General features: G+C 41.2%; 1 protein-coding gene across 1 annotated transcript; it reads left to right on the forward strand.

Annotated features, from left to right (window-relative positions):
* Window positions 1-1,202: 1,202 nt before the first annotated feature.
* CUNH11orf88 (chromosome unknown C11orf88 homolog) lies at window positions 1,203-19,753 on the forward strand. Its single transcript, XM_024207192.2, has 6 exons — window positions 1,203-1,374; window positions 2,424-2,462; window positions 3,381-3,451; window positions 11,748-11,807; window positions 13,689-13,741; window positions 19,501-19,753. The coding sequence occupies exons 1-6, from the start codon at window positions 1,203-1,205 to the stop codon at window positions 19,556-19,558; spliced, it is 453 nt and encodes a 150-aa protein (XP_024062960.2). The 3' UTR covers window positions 19,559-19,753.
* The last annotated feature ends 759 nt before the right edge of the window (window positions 19,754-20,512 follow it).

The raw sequence follows: 20,512 nt of genomic DNA on the forward strand, positions 1-20,512 counted from the left end.
GTAACCACAAAACATAATACAATTCTACTGTGCAGTAAGAGTGAGTGCTAGATTGGTGGGGAACTAGTTGTCTCATCATCTCATGGTATAGATCACCTCAGGGGAGTTTGCTGGTTTAAATCTGGCTCCTGGGTTGGTAGTAACTGAAAGCTACCAGCTGATGGTGCTATGGTGCCCTACTTGTGAGGTCTCAAGTTTTAATTCCAGCAGCAATATTCTAATTGGGCCACATCACATGTGACAAACACCTGCACTCCCATAATGTGTCCAGATCAGCAGTGCCCTCTGATGGATACTGTCCGTGCCAGATATGCTATGGGGTGCAATAATATCACCAACTGGCTACAAAACCCAGGGCAGCACTCCCTAGAAGAATAAACAGGGTTCTGGGTCAAGTACTGCACTGGGGGAGGTGGGCAAATCTGTGCTGGATTAATGCACAGATGCACTAGGCCCAGCCCTTAAAAATCAATTATTTAAAAACTAGATGAAAACCAGGCCCCAATTCACCAGTGGCCTGCCTATAGGGTACCCACGTGCAGCAGGGACAGGTGGGTGCGAAATGCTGCCTGGCTACCTTGGAAGCCTTTTGCTCTCACGGTGCGTCGGTGCAAATGAGAACACGAGGTGCAGGGTACCACGGGCCCCATGTTTTTAGACTAGAAATGTCTCTGACATCACCACTTTAATGTAAACTAATGTAGGAAACTGCACTGCCCGAATTCCTGCCCCTCAGCCGCCTGGACCCGAACATTCAGGGCTGCGGGCCTAGCCTGGCTCACCCAGATTTCCCGAGTTAGTCCTAAGCGTTGCTCGTGTTCTGGTCCAAGAGATGAATGGGGCTGAATTGTTTGGCAATAGCCACCACAATAAAATTAAATGTAACGTCTTTGCCAGGGCAGGGGTCACTCCAAAGCCCCCAGGGGCGTTTAATTTCCAAAAGGGGAGGTGCAGGAGCAGGCGGGGGCTAGTTACCTGGCAACGAGACGGATCAGTGCACACGCTGCCTGGAAACTCGTTAAACGGTCCATGGATGTTGGCCTTGGGCTGGGCAAGTAACTGTGAGGTGGGGGCAGCGACCCAGCCTGCTTCATCCCCGCACGGCCGGGCTGTAAGCCGAGTTCCCCGCGGGGGCTGGGCCGAGCGCGCAAACACCGACCCCACCCCCTCGGGCCAGGCCGCGGCGGCGGCTCCCGGGATCCATGGAGACGGCGCGGGGCTCCGCGGCCTCCCTCACGCCGGCCGGACTGCTGGTCTTCGCCGGCTCCGCCGAGCGCGACGTGGCCTTTGCCAAAGCCTTCTGGAACTCGGTGACCCTGCAGCCCCCGCTGGAGTCCCGCCTGGGCCCCGCGGGGCCGCGGCCTCGAGAGACCCGTGAGAGACCCCCCGCATTCCCCCTTCTCCCCCCAGACCTGGGGGGGGAGACATCCCCCATCGCACTCCCCCTAGCACGGGGGGGGGAGACACACACACCCCGCATTCCCCCTTCTCCCAGCACGGGGGGGGGGAGACACATCACCCCCCTGCACTCCCCCTTCTCCTCCCAGCGTTGGGGGGGAAACACCACTCCACTGCATTCTTCCTTTCTCCTTCCAGCACTGGGGGGGGAGACACCACTCCCCCGCATTCCCCTCTTCTCGCCCAGAATTGGTGTGTGTGTGTGATCCTCATGTCTTTCCCCTTGCCCCCTATCATGTAGGGGTGACCCCCATTCCTCCCCAGTAGTGGGGGGTGACTCCAGGTTATGACTGTTTATTTCCTGTCTCCTCAGGGCTGCCTTGAGAGCCCCCAGCCTCTGCTCCAAAAGACAGCTGTAATTTAGTTATGCCCTCCCACCCCCCATGTGCCCTACCTTTATCAGTGGGATGACCCTATTAAAAAACCCTCCTTTGCAGGTGTACCCCAAGAACCCAAATCCCCTCTCTCAGCCTGCATGTATGGGGTGTGTGTGATACGCTTTTGCTTCACAGTCACTGGAGAATCAAGGTGCTGGGCTCAGCCAAGGTTTAAACTAGTGTTTAATTGTATACAGATGAGCAGCCCCATTCAAGTCAATACTTGCATGATTAAGGTTAAGCATGGGTGTAGGTGTTTGCAGGATCAGGACCCTGCTTTGGTTACTGGAGAAGTTTGAAACACTAAGTCATGTTTTGGGGTGTTTTTGAAAAGTTGCTTATGGACAGATGCAAATTCCAGTGTGGACATTTGTGTTTTGGTTTAAGATGGGTGTATTTTGGTTTAGATAAACATGTTCCTGATTGCCTTGAGCTAAACTGAACTGAAATCATTGTCTGCATGGCCTTTTCCACTGCTTTAACTAAACTTGTTCAACATCACCCCTATACTTAAACCGTGTCATGCTGTGTGTCAACAAGGCTAAAGTGATATTTTATTTCTTCTTTATGTGGTTTTTGGTTTTTTAGAGAGAAATATTGCTTTCCAGATTCCACCAGGCAATAACAGTGAGTATAAAATAACAAGTGCTCTCGTGTTGCTAAACCCTTGACACATTGGGGGGTGGAGTTGTGTGTGTGTGTGGCTTTTGGGGTTTTTGTGGGGGTGGGAATTTAGCCAGGAAGTGTCTTTATAAGGGCTGAGTCACAGGACACTGCCCTCTCCCCCAATTAATGGCAAGAATAAGATGGTCCTGTGGTTAGAGTGCTATCCTAGGACTCCAGAGACCTGGGTTCAGTTTCCTACTCTGCCACAGACATCTTGTGTGACCTTGGGCAAGTCCCTTTATCTCACTGTGCCTTAGTTTCCCATCTGTAACCTGGGGATAATAACACTGCCCTACCTCACAAGGGTGTTGTGAGGATACTATGTTAAGGACCATGAGGTACTCAGGTAATGGGGGTCAGATATCTATCCCAGAAGTCTTACAAAGAGCCTGGTAGCCAGACATTATAGCCTGGTCCTGTGAACACCTTCACAATTTTATGAGTAATTGTGGTGAAAGCAATGGGGCTACTTGTGTGCTTAGAGGTAAGCCTATGCTTGTTTCAGGATGGTGGCCATAAGCCCCATTTCAACTGGGTAGTTGAGTACTCCCATTGATTTCAGGTTAGGCACATGCTTAAGTACCTGTCTGAATAGGGGCCTGCTCCAATTCCGTTTCCAAAACGTGAAACCAAAGGAAACTTAACCAGGCCTGTGAATTAGTTCACAGTTCTGCAATGATGCCTGTCATTTCTATTGTTACTGGCCATACTGCATTTCCGTAATGATGCTGTAACCATGACTGAGAACAAGTCAAGTCTCAGATTTCCATATCATGTGCCATTTATATAGGTCTTAGTGCTAGCTATTCTGAATCATTATTCAAAAGCTTGTCTAGCACTAATTTTCTATGTAGCCTTTGACTTGTTTATTTTATTTAGAGAGTGAACAGATAATCTTGGAAGCTCACAAAGCTCAGAAAGCTGAAGAAAAAGAAAAATATCTTCAGAAGGTAAGATCTACTGAATAAAAGATTCTGGGGTGTGCCTATTGCAAATTTTTAAAATTTTATATATGTATGTTGAAATACATGATTGTGCATAATACATAATGTGCAAGCAGAATAAAGTCTAGGCTGGTTATTTATTTTTATATATCTACACACACACACTCACTGCTTTAATAGGGCCAATTTACAAACCTGAAAACAATTATGAGCCAAATAAGCTGAGAGTCTCTGAGTACCTTTCCCCAACCTGAAGAAGAGCTCTGTGTAGCTCAAAAGCTTGTCTCTTTAGTCAACAGAAGCTGCCAAGCTGGTCCTCACCCACCTTGTCTCTCTAATCTGAGTATAAGATGAGAAAATGGGTGGCTACAGTCAAACAGATGGGAGAGTTCAAGGAAACCATGAGACAATATTGGTCAGTGTCATAGGCAGTGGTCTTAAAGTAGAGCAAGTGCAGAGGTGTTTGCATGTTCAGAGCCTTAAGGCATGTCTACGCTGTCCTGCAGTTCACACTGGGTGTGTGTAAATAGCAATGCACACCAGTGTGCTGTGCTGCAACTCCCTCATGTGGATGCTGCAGGTGTGAATATAAAAGTCCCAAGTTCGCACTAATGGCAGGACTACGTTAGTGCAAACTCAGGACCTTTAAGTCTGTGCCTTCAGCATCCACACGAGGGAGTTACAGCACAGTGCTTTGGTGTGCACTGCTGTTTGCTCCCCCTAAGTCTGAGGCTATGTCTTCACTACGGGGGGGGGTCGATTTAAGATACGCAAATTCAGCTACGCGAATAGCGTAGCTGAATTCGACGTATCGCAGCCGACTTACCCCGCTGTGAGGACGGCGGCAAAATCGACCTCCGCAGCTTCCCATCGACGACTCTTACTCCCACCTTCGCTGGTGGAGTAAAAGCGTCGATTCGGGGATCGATTGTCACGTCCTGACGGGACGCGATAAATCGATCCCCGAGAGGTCGATTTCTACCTGCCGATTCAGGCGGGTAGTGTAGACCTAGCCTGACCTGCAGTACAGTGTAGCCTTGCCCTTAGTGTCTTGTATCTACAAGAAGACTCTTGTTGGAGAAACAGCTTTAAGCAACTTGGGTAATAAACTGCAGTGGAATGTTCTGATGATTTCCCAAAATGGTTGTTCTTCAGTTAGTTCCGATAGGCTAAGTAAGGCACGCTCATCACTAGGGCCAGTGGGGATCTGTGTTAAATCCCCAGGCAGTGGTCGTAGCACTCCAGTTACTAGCTAGCATCACATCAGCCTACAGTTAACTTCTAGACCAGAGGGAAAACACAAAGACACTTTTAGTGACAATGTAGGACTTATCACCTCTGCTCTGATAAAAGCTTGAGGTGAAAGATAGGTGAAGCAATTGTGTTCATCCCAACCAAACTAATTTCATGTGTGCATGAGGATGGAGTACTGCGGAAAAGGATCGGGGGTGGGGGGTCATAGTGGATCACAAGCTAAATGAGTCAACAGTGTAAAACTGAAGAAGAGGAAGAAGAAGCAGCAGCAGCAGTGGCGCAAACCTAGTTCTGGGATATATTAGCAGGAGTGTTGTAAGCAAGACACTAGAAGTAACTTTTCTGCTCTACTCTGCGCTGATTAGGCCCAACTAGAGTATTGTGTCCAGTTCTGGGTGCCACATTTCAGGAAAGATGTGGGCCAACTGGAGAAAGTCCAGAGAAGAGCAACAAAAAATGATTAAAGGTCTAGAAAACATGAGCTATGAGAGAAGATTTAAAAAATGGGGTTTGTTTAGTCTGGAGAAGAGAAGACTGAGGGGGTACGTGATAACAGTTTTCAAGTACAGAAAGGGTTGTTAGAAGGAGGAGGGAGGAAAAAATTGTTCTCATTAACCTCTAAGGATAGGACAAGAGGCAATGGGCTTAAATTGCATCAAGGGTGGTTTAGGTTGACATTAGGAAAAACTTCCTGTCAGGTTAGTTAAGCATTGGAATAAGTTGCCTAAGGAGGTTATGGAATCTCAGTCATTGGAGATTTTTAAGAGCAGGTTGGACAGACACATGTCAGGAATAGTCTAGATAATGGTCCTGCATTGAGTGCAGGGGACTGGACTAGAAGACCTCTCAAGGTCCCTTCCAGTCCTATGATTGTATGAAAGAAACCCCATGGCATCCTGAAGAGCAGTTTCTCTTCCTGTATATGTTGGGACATAGTGTTGCACAGTTACATTAGATAGATATGGTTTGAGGTCCATTTGGAGCCATAAAACAAATCTGCTTTTTAGTAGTGCCTCTTTCGAAGGCTTTTTATCAGGTTATCCCTTTAACGAAGGAATTGGGATAATGAAATTGCATTTTAAATCTGGAGGACAGCTAGTACTTTTATTAAAAACATAAAATTGAAAATAATGAAGGAACTCTAAACAGCAGAAAGTGTGAGTTGCTGTTTATCTGATTGAAAAAGCAGCTAATTATCTTGCTACAGCAAAACCATAATTTCAATAAGGACTTACTGAGTTTTTTGTAATATTAACATCAAACATTTAAATCCTTGTGGCTGAAGTTGACTTAAGAAAAAAGCATAAATTGCAAAGTTGGAGTGCATTTATACATTTATTAATATAATTTATGAAAACTGTTATAAGTTTGCTTTAACATTCCGCTTGTATTTTTTTAAAGAAAATTTTGTTCATTTGACCAAAGTTACTCACATATTTGTTTGCAGGGTTGGGGCCATTAATCACTCTCTCAGAACTGCAAGAATAAATATGAAAGACTGTAATGGTTTCTCATGCAATGTGCATCTACAGACTGCATTCACTATTGAAATTTTTGAACCAAAACTTTTATTGGCCAAAAAAAAAAAAAAAAAGTGCAGATTCAGGTTATCTGAAACATTTTTGCGAATTTGTGTTGAATTTGCCAGATGGCTTGTTTGTTTTTCAGCTTTTAAAAAAAAAAAATTAGAAAAAAGTCACATCTGTCTTGATTTTGTTCTATTCTTCCAAACAACTTTTTGTTTTGAAATTTCCTTCCATTTAATTTTAAAAATGGAAAACTTAAAAATGAGGTCAAAATCTAAACCAAATGTTTCATTCAATCCAAAACCAAGGTTTTTGACTCTTAAGTTTGCTAACAATTTCAGAAATATTAATTTTTGGATGGATCTGATTTTCCCCTTTCCCTCCCCCCCATCACACACACACACGCTTTGGAATTGCCAGGAAACATTTGCACAGCTCTAATGCAGACCCCTCTTTGTTTGATGAATTTTGACTCTCAGACCATAATGGCTCCTTTGATTGTATTGTCCCATCAGGTAGGAGGTTTTGAGACATGCTGTGTGCTGTTCATGTGCTGACGTACATGTGTATGGTTAAAACTCCTTAATAAAGGAAAGAAGCTAATGTGCATTTCAATTTTTTATTTCGTATTCTGGACTAATTTCATGACAAACAAAGTCTATTTGGTGATTGTTTTAAATGACAAAAGTAACATTTTGAAGAATTGGATATAAGTTTTGTAGCTTTTTTTTTTTTAAATTTAAAAAAACACTTCATCCATGAGACTGTTCAATAATAGAATTTATTGTTGTTTAAAAGATCATATATTTAGAAAAAAGCTTGTTTGGCTGATTGTGAGCTCCTTGGAGCATGGACTGTTTTTTATTGTGTGTTTGTACAGCACCCAGCACAATGGGGCCCTGTTTGCATTCAGGCCCTTTAGGTCCTAAATGGAATACAAATAATTATGATGCTTAAAATCTTCAATTTTTTTAATCAGTTCAAATAACCTTTTCTGAATTTAGGAAGACACTAGGATTTACACAATTCAGTCTTGTTAGCTCACCTACTGTACTTGAAAAGTATCCAGACACCTGTCACGCTTCTCTCTCTCTCTCTCACACGCATACACAATTAGCATATAATGACTGACACCCCGTTGTACTTTTGCTTTCTAGATACTGAAGTATTCAATAGAAGTAAACTTTTGTTTGCATTTACCAACAATACAGATGGTAAATTACTACTGCATATGTTCACTATGGATCCAATTAATCAGAATCTAGCTCAAAAGCAAATAACATTCAATATTATGATAAGGTTGCTAGCCTTACTCTGTAATTACAGTATATTTTCCTTATTTTAGTAAAATGTTTGGGGTGGGTTTTTTGGAAAAGCTTATACGTTAGGCCTGGGAAGCAGGCCAGATTTAAGCAATCAGCAGTAGGTGTGTAAAGGTGCTGAGGTCTGCAGCTCTTCCTTGCAACTCAGCAATCCTCCTCTTTCCAGTTAATAACTCTGTAATGCATTTAATCTATTAGCATGCGTTAGGCTTACCTTTTGGAAATTGGATTAACAGGGCAGGAGTCCTTTTCAGTGAATATTCAGTTGATTTTCTAAAAATTCTGCAACTAGATTAAATCAAGGTTGTGCAGCTTTGCACATCCTACAGTTGTAGGTGCAGTTGAGAAATGTTAATGAGCAAATTATACAACCGCAAGACAGAGTACAAGCCTCCAGTAAATCCAGGGATATGATAGTTAATGCATTGAACAGAATAAGACTACCATTTAAATTATTAGACAGAGGTAAATTTTTCTATTAAATCCACCTGGTAGCTCTTGAGTTGGATGTAATGTTCTTTCTGTGTGGGGAGGCGTCCCATTGGAAGAATAAAATATAGAAGGTGAGATCTGCTATGCAGATCTGAGAAGATAATTTTCCCCTAAGTAAGGTATAATGTAAGAATTTTCAAAAAAGCATCAAGTCAAGATATAACTATTACACTGTAATTTCACAAACTCACAGTGAAATGCATTCATTGAGAAAGGTTGTTTTAATTAGCCAGTTAATTTTAATGAAACTGGAGTAATGTGTACAGAAACATAGCTGGTATCTTTTTTTTTTTTTTTTTTTTTAAATTTATTCCTTGCACTGGACTAGTATGTAATTCATTTATTCCTACAGTGTTTGTAGATTATTACCCAATTACCTAAGAAATTACAAGCACTGCAGGTCCAAGGGAGTCAATCTAAGTGTGCCTAACATCAGGTAACCTAGCCTGTCTGAATATATTCAGACATATTGATATGCAATGCTTTTTAGTCACTTTTTGGTCACTTCCTCTCCTTCAATATTGGTCTCAGACTGCTGTCTTCCACCTCATCTCTGAGTTAGTGCTGAAGGTCTGCATATTACCATTGCATACTTTGATAGTGCTGTAGATCACATCAGTAATTTATTCACCTAGAGTACAGAGCAGCATGGCTAGTTAACACATTGAAGGTCACTTGAGGGACTGGAAGAGACTTTCACAAGGTGGAGTTAATGAAGTGTCGGGATGCTGCCCTCCTTCCAGGTGGCATTATTGATTGGTTTGGTAGTCAAACCTAGGCCTGGTTGTGACAAGGTACAGAGGCCCAGCACATAATGGGATTACAAGGAGAGCCAAGGTTCCCTAGTTATCACGTGGATCATCTGGATTACTAAAGCAAAGGAGAAGCTGCAGCAACCTGGGGGAAAGGGTTTGCCCTTTCCCCAGTTTTCTGTAAAGGCTGGGGCAGCCACCACTCACCTTCTTTTCTTTTATCTCTTTCCCCCCCCCCCCATCTTCCATGTGATAACTCAGAACTGAGCTCTCCGTGTAACCTGTACACACTGGGCCGTTGTGCCTTCTCCCAGCATGTTCAGGTTTGACTGCCAGACTTCAACAGAGTTGGTTTACTCTTGTTTTTAATATTCTGTGTGTTCATAAAGCCACCCCTGGAGAAAGCGAATTGAACTCAACTAGCAGCTGGGGTTTTCTTTCACCTTCCCTGGCTGATGTATATCAATACAATCCCTTTTTTGTATGCTGAGGTATAGATTTGTCCCTCTTTTTTACAGCCTCACATATTTTGCTTTCCTTTCTAGTAAAGGAAAATAAATAGTAAAATGTAAGTTCAGACTCCAGAATAATGTCTAGGTGTTATATTGGGGCATCCATACCCCAAAATGGACTAGTTCTAGTCTTGGATCTCTTCCTACCTGCTGTATTTTTAAAAAGAACTGTTGTATAAATCAATGGTAACATTTTTGGCTAGGTTTAAAGTTGGTTAAAATTTGAAGTGATTTGTTGAACAAGTGACTCTTTTTAAGGGCTGAAAATTACATAAGCAGAAAGCTCAAATTCTGCAGAGGAAATTGTGGTCAGACAAAAGAATCCGAGCTGGCTTCAGGAGTTTTCTTTCGGTAGCTGGGTATTAATATACTGGCAGAGGCTATTGCTCTGTTTTCATTGCAGTTACCCCTGGCTTTTACTTGGGTGTTGCTCCCTAACCCCTACTGGCCATAGAAAACAACCCTTTTGCCCAAGTTTAGAGGTGCTTTTAAACCCAAGCTAGTTGGCCCGGGTGGGGCTGTGGATTAAAACCCAGATGCTACTCTCACTTGGGCTGGTAACCCACCGACTTGGCAGTGGGGACGCAGACTAAAGCACTCTTGTGCTGATAGTCCTTCAGTGCTTTCCCACAATTTCCCCCGTGTGCCCAGAAGGACAGACAAGTTCTACCACATCTAACTGGGAAAAATCCGAGTGGCTCGGCTCACTGCAGCAAAAGAGCCATAGATACGCCCCCCCAGAAGTCATAGTGATAGGCACAGGGGAGCACAGCACCAGTAACTTGGGTAGGGCTTTGCAGTGTGGCTGCTCATGCCTGGGTGATCGGCCCCTGGGTTACCTTTGCAGTGAAGATGTACCCTAAATGATTCTTTAAGGAATGTTGAGCATCCTCTTCCCTCTCTTGGCAGGAATCCCTTGTCTCCTTTTACTTCCCTGTGATAGGTGCTAACATATTCTTGTGTTTAAACCCTAAATCAGTATTGAGCATCTTGGTTTTGCTGGTTAAACATTTCCAGTGCTGCTTATTCCTCTTTCTCCTTACCCTGCTCCAATAGCTAGATCTTCTACTTCGTTTTTTTTCCTGAAAAATCCCTTGCTCTGTCTCGCATTAGCTGCTTGGGTAACAGAGAGCAGATTTCTGATTCATTGTGCTTTTACTAGTGATTAGACACAGTACAGGAAATGTTGGTCTGTTTAATATTCAGATACTTACAATTCCCTGTGAGTCTCAGCTCTGGTATTGAAAGAAACGGGGAATGACGTGGGCACTGAATAAAGAGGTTTTCAAATCAGATTTTACTTCCTTAGTTTTGTACACATTAGGTTTTAACCCAAAAGGAGTTATGAAGTGAGAACTCTTTGGTGTTAGTCACATTCTGTAATTTGTTCTTCTCTGGCATTGGTGTTGGAGATTTCCCAGAATACTTATTGGAATGTCTGTTTCATAACAAATTGCTAGGAATGTTTCAGCAGTGTTTAAGATGCCTTTTACCCAGCTTAAACAATTCCTACTCTTCTCTCTCTTCCTCTCCCTCCCCTCCCCCCCGCCACCTCTGTAGCTTGAAAGTCTGTTCTTCATTTCCAGCAAGCAAAAGTCCAATAGCATTTGATTACTGCATGTTAGAAGTATTTTGATTTATGTGGGTGCCTGGAAACCCAAGTATTAAACTGGTCTGAGTAGAAATTGTTGCACTGTTCATCATGAAATCGTTCTATTTCTGCAGCTGGTATTTTAGAGAAAGAATGGTTTTAACAAGTTCTGGGACATGAACTTATCTTTTTACAGTTCTGAAGAACCAAGACTGTTAATGCAAAATAAGCAAAAAGTATTGCATGTTTCACTATTCTGGATGAAATCATGGGCCCATGGAAATCACTGGGAGATTTACCTTGACATCAGTGGAGCCAGGATTTCACCCTTTGACTTTTTAAAACATTTCCATGGAGTGGGAGAGAATTGCTTGCACCAAAGAAGTATTGTGACAATAAAAGATGTCTTCTGCCTTGGATGTGATCTTTTCACATCTTTCAAGCTAAACAAGTTTGATATGGGTTATTTTGGATGGGAGACCGAAATAATCCTTATTTTGCTGTCTTGAAGAGACACGGGGAGTATTGTTTGCTAACTTTTGTTTGTAAATGTGTTTACTTCACCACTTGGAGTGGTTCATCCTGGATCAAGACACAGATGGCCTTCTTCAGATATCCCTACATCATTCTAGGAACAGAAAACTCAGTATTTTAAGATCAGACTTTCTGGATCATGGAAAAATACTGTGAAATAACTGCTTAATTGACAAAGTATCTCCTAATGTACTTGTTACATATTTATTCTAGCTTTCTGCTCCATTAAGAAATCAAATGTTTATTGTGAAGCTGTAAGATGTAGATGGGTATAAATTAATTTCTCTGGACTTAAAATGGTAAATATGTTTTCTCTCAGGCCAAGAGGAGGGATGAAATACTTGCTTTACTGTGGAAACAAAGAGAAGAGAGGATCACAGTAAGGCTGCTTATTTTTCATATTCATCTTTAACATGTCTATCTCAAGAGCAGTCCTTCTTTGGAACTTCTTACAATACAACATGTACCAGGAAACAACATACTCTGGTGAGGGGATACTGATATAATTAGAGGTTATCTAGTCTGAGAATAGTCTTGGAAAACGGATGCACTTCAGTATGAATGTTAACGAACTTTGGGAAAAGGAAGTAAAATATGTCCACTTCCCCTTATAATCCAAAAGACAGTGAGGAAAAGGAAATTGGTACAGCTTATATAAGTGGTCAAGGGGTTAATTGGCCAGATCTTGGGGCTGGGGTTAATTTTTGTAAGACTATATTTTTTCTATCCAGGTGCCCAGGTTCCTGTTTTTTGAGGCATCATGGTAGAAGAGGGTCTTCAGGACGGATTTAAATGTGCCTTTGCTCAGGAGGGATGTTTCGTGCATTAGGGACAGTAGGGAAGAAGGTATGGAGATGCTTGTGAGAGAAGCAGACAGTGCTGAGGCTCGCATTGCTCACAGGGAGGTGATAGGAAAAGAGACAAGGATGGATAAGTGCTAGGCCTAAGAGGCCTGGAAAAGATCTTGGATTTGGGAGGCAGAATCCAGGGGAGGGATTTATGAAGGGGGTGATATTGTCAGGTCAATGGGCAAGGAAGATGATCTTGGCAGCTGCATTTTGTTATAGCTGTTTGGCTACTAACACTAGAACTGAAATTAAATGTAAAACAAAGATAAAATACAATGTTCAACTTAAACAAGGATGAGTAACAGAAGCAACACTTCAGTCCGTTTTAATACAACCACATTTCACAGAAGTAGTTACATTTCTCAATTAATTTAGCTAGATGAATCTTTACAGACTGTCAGTCTTATTTTTAATTAACTTTATTTTTCATCATCTGTTGGCTTTCCCACTATAACACCCTATTACCAGAGATTTATACGAGAACCATAAAACTGACTATAGTTTTGGCATATGTTATCACGCTAGGATCCTTTTTATAAACTAATTTTTTGAGGGTGGGTAATCCCTTTAGCTTTTTTCTTATAAGTAGCATAAACTAGATTTATTGATTTGGAATGCTTTTGTGTGGATTAGCCAGATAGTTAGGAGAAACAGAAGGAACTGGAACAAGAGGGTTTTCTGTATGACTAAAGAATTCTCTTCCTACAGAGGCGATTGACGAGGTGCCAAGTAGAGATGTATGAGTTCAGAGGCCGTATAAGACCAAAACTACTTCTGCTGAAGAGCCATGCATCCTGATTGTTAAATTCAGTGACATTCTAGCAGCGAAGAGCAAAACTGCAGATTTTAGGCAGATAAATGTCATGATTTAATGTAATGAAACAGTGACTTGAAAAGCAAGATATCCTAAAAGACTTCAATAGATGAAATCTCCATCTTAGGAGTAAAATGGTCTTAAGAGCCAAAAGGGTCCTTTTTCTTCTCTCATTTATTTCAGGATTGTAAAGTGGTTCAAAGTAAGTACTTCCTTTTCACAAAGTTCATTAAAATCCAGGATAATGCATATCTGTTTTACAAGACAGTTTCCAAATTCAGTCCGTTAAAACTAAGCTTGGTACAAGGGACTGATCAAAATGATATTTCATACATATAAGAGCTGAATTGCTACAAGTATGTATCAGAAGGTGACTATTAATGAGGATCTCTTCATCTACTGCTTTTTGCTTTGTTTTATATGAATAAAATATATATGCTAGAATACTCAGACTACCTATGGCAGTAATTTACAAAAGCATCTGATCTGCCTGTTGATATTGTATTTCTGTGATTGCTGATTCTGAAAGGCTGCATTATACAATCTAAATTTAGAATGAATGAAAACAAATTCTAAATAATATTTCTTTATTTCTTAGAAAGAACAGATTTCTTGTCTACATAAATCAAAGACCAAAACACATCAAGTAAGGTAATGTAAATGCTTATTATAAAGTTATCACTCTGTCCCAGCAATATTGCCTGATTAAAGTCTGTTCCCATTATAAAGCCCTATTTTTGTGGGTTGATCCTCTGCCACAGAAATGTTCTCTGGGCCATAATGTTTTCCAATCATTTTTACTGTTTTTAAAAAAAAGATAATCAGATTTGCCTTACACGTGTACCCAGAATCAGAGGCTAGTGAAGAGAAAAGCCCTTTTACATTGACCAAATCAATCCTCTTTCAGCTAGTTCATAATTGCTAGTGCTTTCTCCAGCCTTGTTTTAAATACCTATATGAAGACAGGACACGTCACTTAGCACAACTGGCTCAAAAATCTTCTTTTACTTCTTATGCTCCAGCAATTTAGTAATAGAGGTGAGGAGGAGATGGAAGCTGAATTCTGAAACTAGAGCAATGGTGTGGAATTTCAAGAAAAATGTTAATATTTTGCTCCAGGTACAAAAAAGTTGGTGAAATCCAAGAAAAAACATGATTTTCAAGAAAATGTTTAGATTTCTTTACCAGGTAGTGAGGGAGATCAGAGAGCATGGACAGTAGGATGTGGGTCTTGGAGGTAGGATGGATGGTTTGAGAATATATATGCTCCTTCTTGTCCAAATAAAATGGGGCAGCCATAAAACAAAACACTCTGGCAGATTTTAAAATTTGCTTGTTTCAGGCCCTCCCGACAGATCAACAGTGTAGTGGATCACACAGTTTCATGTGGTGGTTGATGAAGATACAATTATTTCCAAATCTAACTCTTAAGGCCCTGATTCTGCAAACACTTACACGTTGACTTAAATGCAACTATTTTTTGAAGCCTGATCTACACCTAAAACTTAGGTTGACTTGTAAAGCTCACTCGGAGCTTTGGAAAATGTTATACCCTGAGCACCGTACTTAGATAGATGCGGCTAGTTCAATGGAAGGATTCTTCTGTTGAGCTAGCTACCACCTCTGAGAGAGGTGGGTTTCCTACATCAATGGAAAAACCCCTTTCATTGACGTAGGAGGCATCTATGCTACGGTGGCATAGCTGCAGTGCCTCAGCTGTGCTGCTGTAGCAACTGTAGTGTAGACATACCCTGAGTAATGCATTCAAAGAAGTGGGCTGTAGCCCACGAAAGCTTATGCTCTAATAAATTTGTTAGTCTCTAAGGTGCCACAAGTACTCCTGTTCTTTTTGCGGATACAGACTAACACGGCTGCTACTCTGATACCCTGAGTAAAGTTACTCATGTGCCCAAATGTTTGTGGGACTGGAAATGAGGGGCTAGATCCTATAAATGGATCTTCCTGGGGGCATCCCTGCATCATTGCAGAGCCACATTGAAGCCTTGAAGGCTGTGTGCCCATGCAGATAGTTCAAGATCTAGCCTTAAAACTGGAGAATTTTAAGAATATTTGAAGACTTTTGCAAAGGTGAGGGGTAAAATGCCCTAAAGAGAATTTCTGCTGCGGATAGAATACTGGATTAATGAACTGATCCAATAGTGTGGTTCCTAAACTTGGTGAAAGTTGTGACCAACATCATGACAGAGATTGCTGAGGATCTGATTTTCATTCTGCTGAACAGCTTTCTCTCTGGCCCTTGAATGGAATCTCCCGAGTGATGTCAGTACTCTTCTTTCCCATTGTGAGTGAGCATCTGTATAAACAAACAGGAGCCAGCAAATATCAGATAGGGAGTGGGAGATTTAATCTACTATGTGAGCAGAAGCTTAAATTTAAGGTCACATTACTGTTACTTTCAGAAACCAACAACTGAAAAAGGTTAGAAAACTCCCACAACGGATCTTTGTCAGCAGGTTTTGGTAAGAGGGGACTATCAGACAGGAACAGGAAAACATAAAAATCTGTCTTTGTAACAGGAAATCTCATTTAATTAGATAAAAAAGCAGTTTAAACCTGACCTTGTATACAAAAGATGCTGCTAAATTAAAGATGAAATATCAGGTCCTTTTACACCATTGTGCGGTTGTTTCTTTTTTGTCTGTCCATTAATATGTTTTCACTGTATATAGAGAAATAATAATAATCCCTATCCACTCCACAGGGCCAACATATACAATCTTAAATGCAGTTTTTTTTTCTGATACATGTCCACAGCTAGCTCAGCTCTACCCTTGAGTGTGTGAACAGTAAAAGCATTGCTTCTTGTAGTACAACACACGCTGCACCCATGAATCCCTTTCTACAAGGGAATTTCACAGCATCAGTAAATAAGGGCTCACTTACGGATGTAGATAAAACACTTTCACTAAAAGCCCAAAGGAATTCAATTGGGAGAATTCTGAGGTCACCGTGTGTGAACACTGGAAAGCTCTCAGCCTAAAGGTACAAAGTGCAGTGCTCTTAAACTGCAGATGGGAGTCTCTTGCCATTTCCTCCAGGCAGTCCTGTATCTATAGAGTGTATACTACTAAGAGGAACTGTGGGTATTTCACATTCTCACATGGCATATAATATTTCTGCTCTCTTTCTGTGGTTTGGGGGCATTCTCATTGATAGTCCCTGCCCTAAGGAGTTTACAATCTTCTTTGTTCAGTTTGCATAGTGCCTAGTATGATGGGATCCTAGGCGCTATCACAGTACAAATGATACATAATAGCAGTTGCCTATTCTCCTTTCCTGATGCCAGAAAATGTAATGTTACTCTGAAAAGCTGGTGTTTCTGTAGAACGTTCTCACATCAGCAGTTCCAAGATGCATTTTGATCCCTGTTTGTTAGGCAGCACTCAAGCAGTTAAAGAAAATAGCTGCATTTGCTACAATGTTGTCCTTTATTTCTAAAACCCATCTTAAAAATCTCATCTTTGGAAAAGCTGACCTGGTATCTCTCAATCCTTGATTCAGCAATTTCTCCCTTTTCATGAGTTTTAGATCGTTCAAATGAAAGCATTTTTCTCAGACAGCTGATTAGGGCCCACAGAGAAAACTGAAGTTTAATTCAGCTTATTACCATATAAAACCTTTCAAAAAAACATTTGCTTTAACTCTGCCTTCAAAGAGAACATTAAGCTACTGAGTGTATTTATTTAAGCAAACTCACCCATGCGTCTAACAAAGTGGGTATTCACCCACGAAAGCTTATGCTCCAGTACGTCTGTTAGTCTATAAGGTGCCACAGGACTCTTTGTCGCTTTTTACAGATCCAGGCTAACACGGCTACCCCTCTGATGCTTGTCACCCAGAGTGGAAGCTATAGAGTCATATCATAGTCTAGATGCATACCATGGTCTAGATAATACTTTTCCTGCCATGAGTACAGGGGACTGGACTAGATGACCTCTCGAGGTCTCTTCCAGTCCTATGATTCTATGATTGATTCTTTATTTCATTAGAATAGTTGTAAATTTAAGTCTCCTAATGCTTGTCACTGAGAAATGATCAATGATCATATCGATTTCACGAATATCTTTTAAAACATTTATAGTCTTTATTGGCTGAGATGATTCCTGTTTTCAGTGATCGCTCAGATGGACAGTTGGGAAAATATCTCCTATTTCCAGGGAGCTATGCAATGTCTAAATCCTACTCATCTTCTTTGGGCAGAATTCACTCCTTTCCTGAATCTTTCTACCTTTAGTGAATCTCCTTTCTCCCGCTCTGTTTGCCGCCATGCTGACCTCCTCAGCTCCCATGCTGGTCTTTCTGTATTTATATAGCCTTTCGCCTTCCAAGTATTTAAAAATAGAAATCAGTCTCTCTCTTCCTTCTAGCTTGTAGGGAAAATAGTTTGAATAGTTCTCCATGGACTGCCCTTTTTTTAATATATATATAGACAGACTTGCTTAAATAAGAGCTTGTTGACACATAAGTTATACTGCTTAACTATACTGTTTTAACTATAGCAGTACAAGCCTCCTCGTGTGGATGTAGTTGTACCAATATAAAGGTGCTTAGAGCAGTATAGCTTATTCCCATACTGGAAGGTGATGAAGTTGTACCAATATAAGGCACCCCTCTCCTGCATCCATTTAAGGGTGTACTGGTCTATAATTATTTCAGTTTAAAAAAAAAAAAAAACACTCACCCTTAACCAATATAGTTGTGCTGGTGCAAAATATGTGTGACAGGTCTTATTTCTTTAGCAATTTTGTGCATGTGTTTATCTGTAGAGCTTATCAAAGGAAAGCCAAGTCAAAGAGCAAATTCAATGTAGTGTGGCCCATAGTTATTCTCTCTTGCATGAGATATTAAGGCTGGACTCTAGATAGCCTTAGTCCAGCTGTTGTGAAAGTTCTGCCTACTATGCTCATGAGCCTTCCCCATTCATCGGCTGTTTCACATCTACACCTCACTGGAATCATGATTGCAAAGGGAGAAGGGATTTCTCAGGTTCATTTGCATGGAGAGGTTTAAATATCAGAACAGTGAACTGGAATTGGAGTCTGCAGTCAGTTCTCATCATCTCTAGGTTGGTCACTGACCCCCTCTGTTTAGGCTTGCTTCTCTTCCTGTCTCACAGGCACCTCTTTCTGGACGCTCTCCCACTTGCTTAAACTAAATGTGGCAACACCTGAACTTCTCACATTTCCTGTGAACCCCTTTCTTCATCACCGCTGAGAACTCCACTGTCCTCCCTGTCACTCAGGCTCATAACCCTGGAGTTATATCTAGATTGTAAAATTTTCAGGGTAGAGACCCCGTGCTTTTAAAATCTCTGTAAAACACCATGTAAAGATGTGGTGCTCTAGGGACTTAATAATTATACAAAAGAAGTGCAAGAAAAAGATATTAAACCAACATGCGTTGGACACAAACTCCTGAACGCCTTTAACAGTCTGCCATGTGCTTAGGCATTGCAAAACACATTGTACTGATGATCACTTATCTATGCTATTCTAAGAGCCTCTAATAGTGCTGCCATCCCAGTGCACAAGGGTCCGATAGAAATATGCTAACATTGTTTAAACAGAGAATTGTCTTGAGTTTTGATGGTATTAGTTACCCATAAAGTTTGTTTTCTGTATCAGCATGAAAAACCAAACAAACTTGGTGTTGTTTTCTACAGGATTTGAAAATGTAACTGCATACCCAGAGTCCAAGGGTTGGATCCTCAAAAGAGCCTAACTTATTTTGGAGCACATCTTCCATTGACTTTCAACAGACTTGTGCTTCGAAAGATGCATAGGCACTTCTGAAATTCCATCCTTAGTGTCCAAACAAATAGCTGTTTTTTCATTTGGTTCTGAAAGTTAAAATAACTGCCTGTAGGCCCCTGTCCTGCAAAGATTCATGTATATGCCTCACTTTATGCAGTGAATAGTCTTATTGGGACTATGCATTGTGGGTTAAGGGAAGCCTCTGTGTTTAGTCATTGCAGGACCAGGGTCATAGTAAGTAACAACTCTGTGTCCCCCCCCCCCCCCCAAGTGACCCTGTGGTCTAGATCAGTGGTTCTCAACCTATTTACCATTGTGGGCCACATATGCAACTCTGTGTTATATGGGCTGCATCCACACAATGTATATACTACCTGTACGGCCCTGAGGACGTCACATGGACCGCAGCTGTGTGCTGATTGAGAACCACTGGTCTAGAGCTTGGCAAAATATCTGAAGCTGAAAATATTTTGAATTAAACTGAACATTGGAAGTGTTTACTCTGCAAAATTGGATAAAGAGGCAAAATATGTGGCGGTGGCCTCAACCAGTCAGCATAAAACCTGAAACTAAAGTACAGGAACTGCATCACCCATTTATTTACTGCAGCTGACCTGGTTCTGTTATTTCCAACAGGGCAAAGATATCTGATTCTGACATTGAGGATCAAGAAACAGTAAAAGCCCTTGAATAGTTTGGTTAAGGTGACTGACTTGGAGATTAAAGTCTTTGTCTCTTCACTTCAGAATGATATCCTGCTAACAGGCCTATTCAGCTTTGGAATTTAAGCCACATGCATTCCTGCTTTCATTACATTTCTAGTTCTTCCTATTGAGGCACGGGATACTCTGCCCAAAGTTATGGATGAACTTGATGGAGCAGATCTTCAATCCAGCTGTAAATTTCTTTGTACTTTGTTTGGTTAAAAGTCAAAGTAATAAATGTTTAATCCAAATAAATGGATTTTTAACTGCAAATTTTTTATTTACTTTGGAAATTAATTATGCTATGTCTGTTTATGGCATCATGGTTTTACAAATGCTAGTTCTGTTCTGGTTTTTTTAACCAGCCTCATATTTTTCCTTTGTCTTGGCACTCTCCCACCAAACTAAATACAGTGAGTGATAATTGTGTATCTGATAAAACAGGGCGGCTGCATAGGGCAATTGTTTGTGAAATAAATTTTACTGGCCTTGCTATCATAGAGACTATACATCTCTCTAAGACTAATTATCTTTCCTAATACTAGGAAAATATAAGCCTTACTGAGCTTTATTCCTGATGATTCAAAACTAGGTTCTAATTGAATTTAGTGCATAAATTCATTGAGATTGCAAACCCCTTCTATGACAGCAAAACATGTCTCTCTGAATTTTCTCCTGCTCTGCTGCAATGTTTCTTTTGGTAGCCAACACTGATGCGCAGCAAGACAAATTCACAAAGGGCTTGATTCCCTTCCTTGTTCTCTGTGTGCAAGAAATGAAAGTGCTAATTGCAGCAAGATCTTTTCGGAGATTGTCAGCATAAAAAAATGAGTGGAAATACTGCCCAAAAATGTCAGTGAAACATTTTGTAGGGTGGGAATTAGGCATCCCCAGTATCTACATTCCCTGTTCATCTAGAAGGGGATGTTTTTCACAGCCTCCTG

The sequence above is a fragment of the Terrapene carolina genome, unplaced genomic scaffold, assembly GCF_002925995.2.
Source record: "Terrapene carolina triunguis isolate 2854851 unplaced genomic scaffold, T_m_triunguis-2.0 Scaffold374, whole genome shotgun sequence".
In the NCBI taxonomy this organism is placed as follows: Eukaryota; Metazoa; Chordata; order Testudines; family Emydidae; genus Terrapene; species Terrapene triunguis.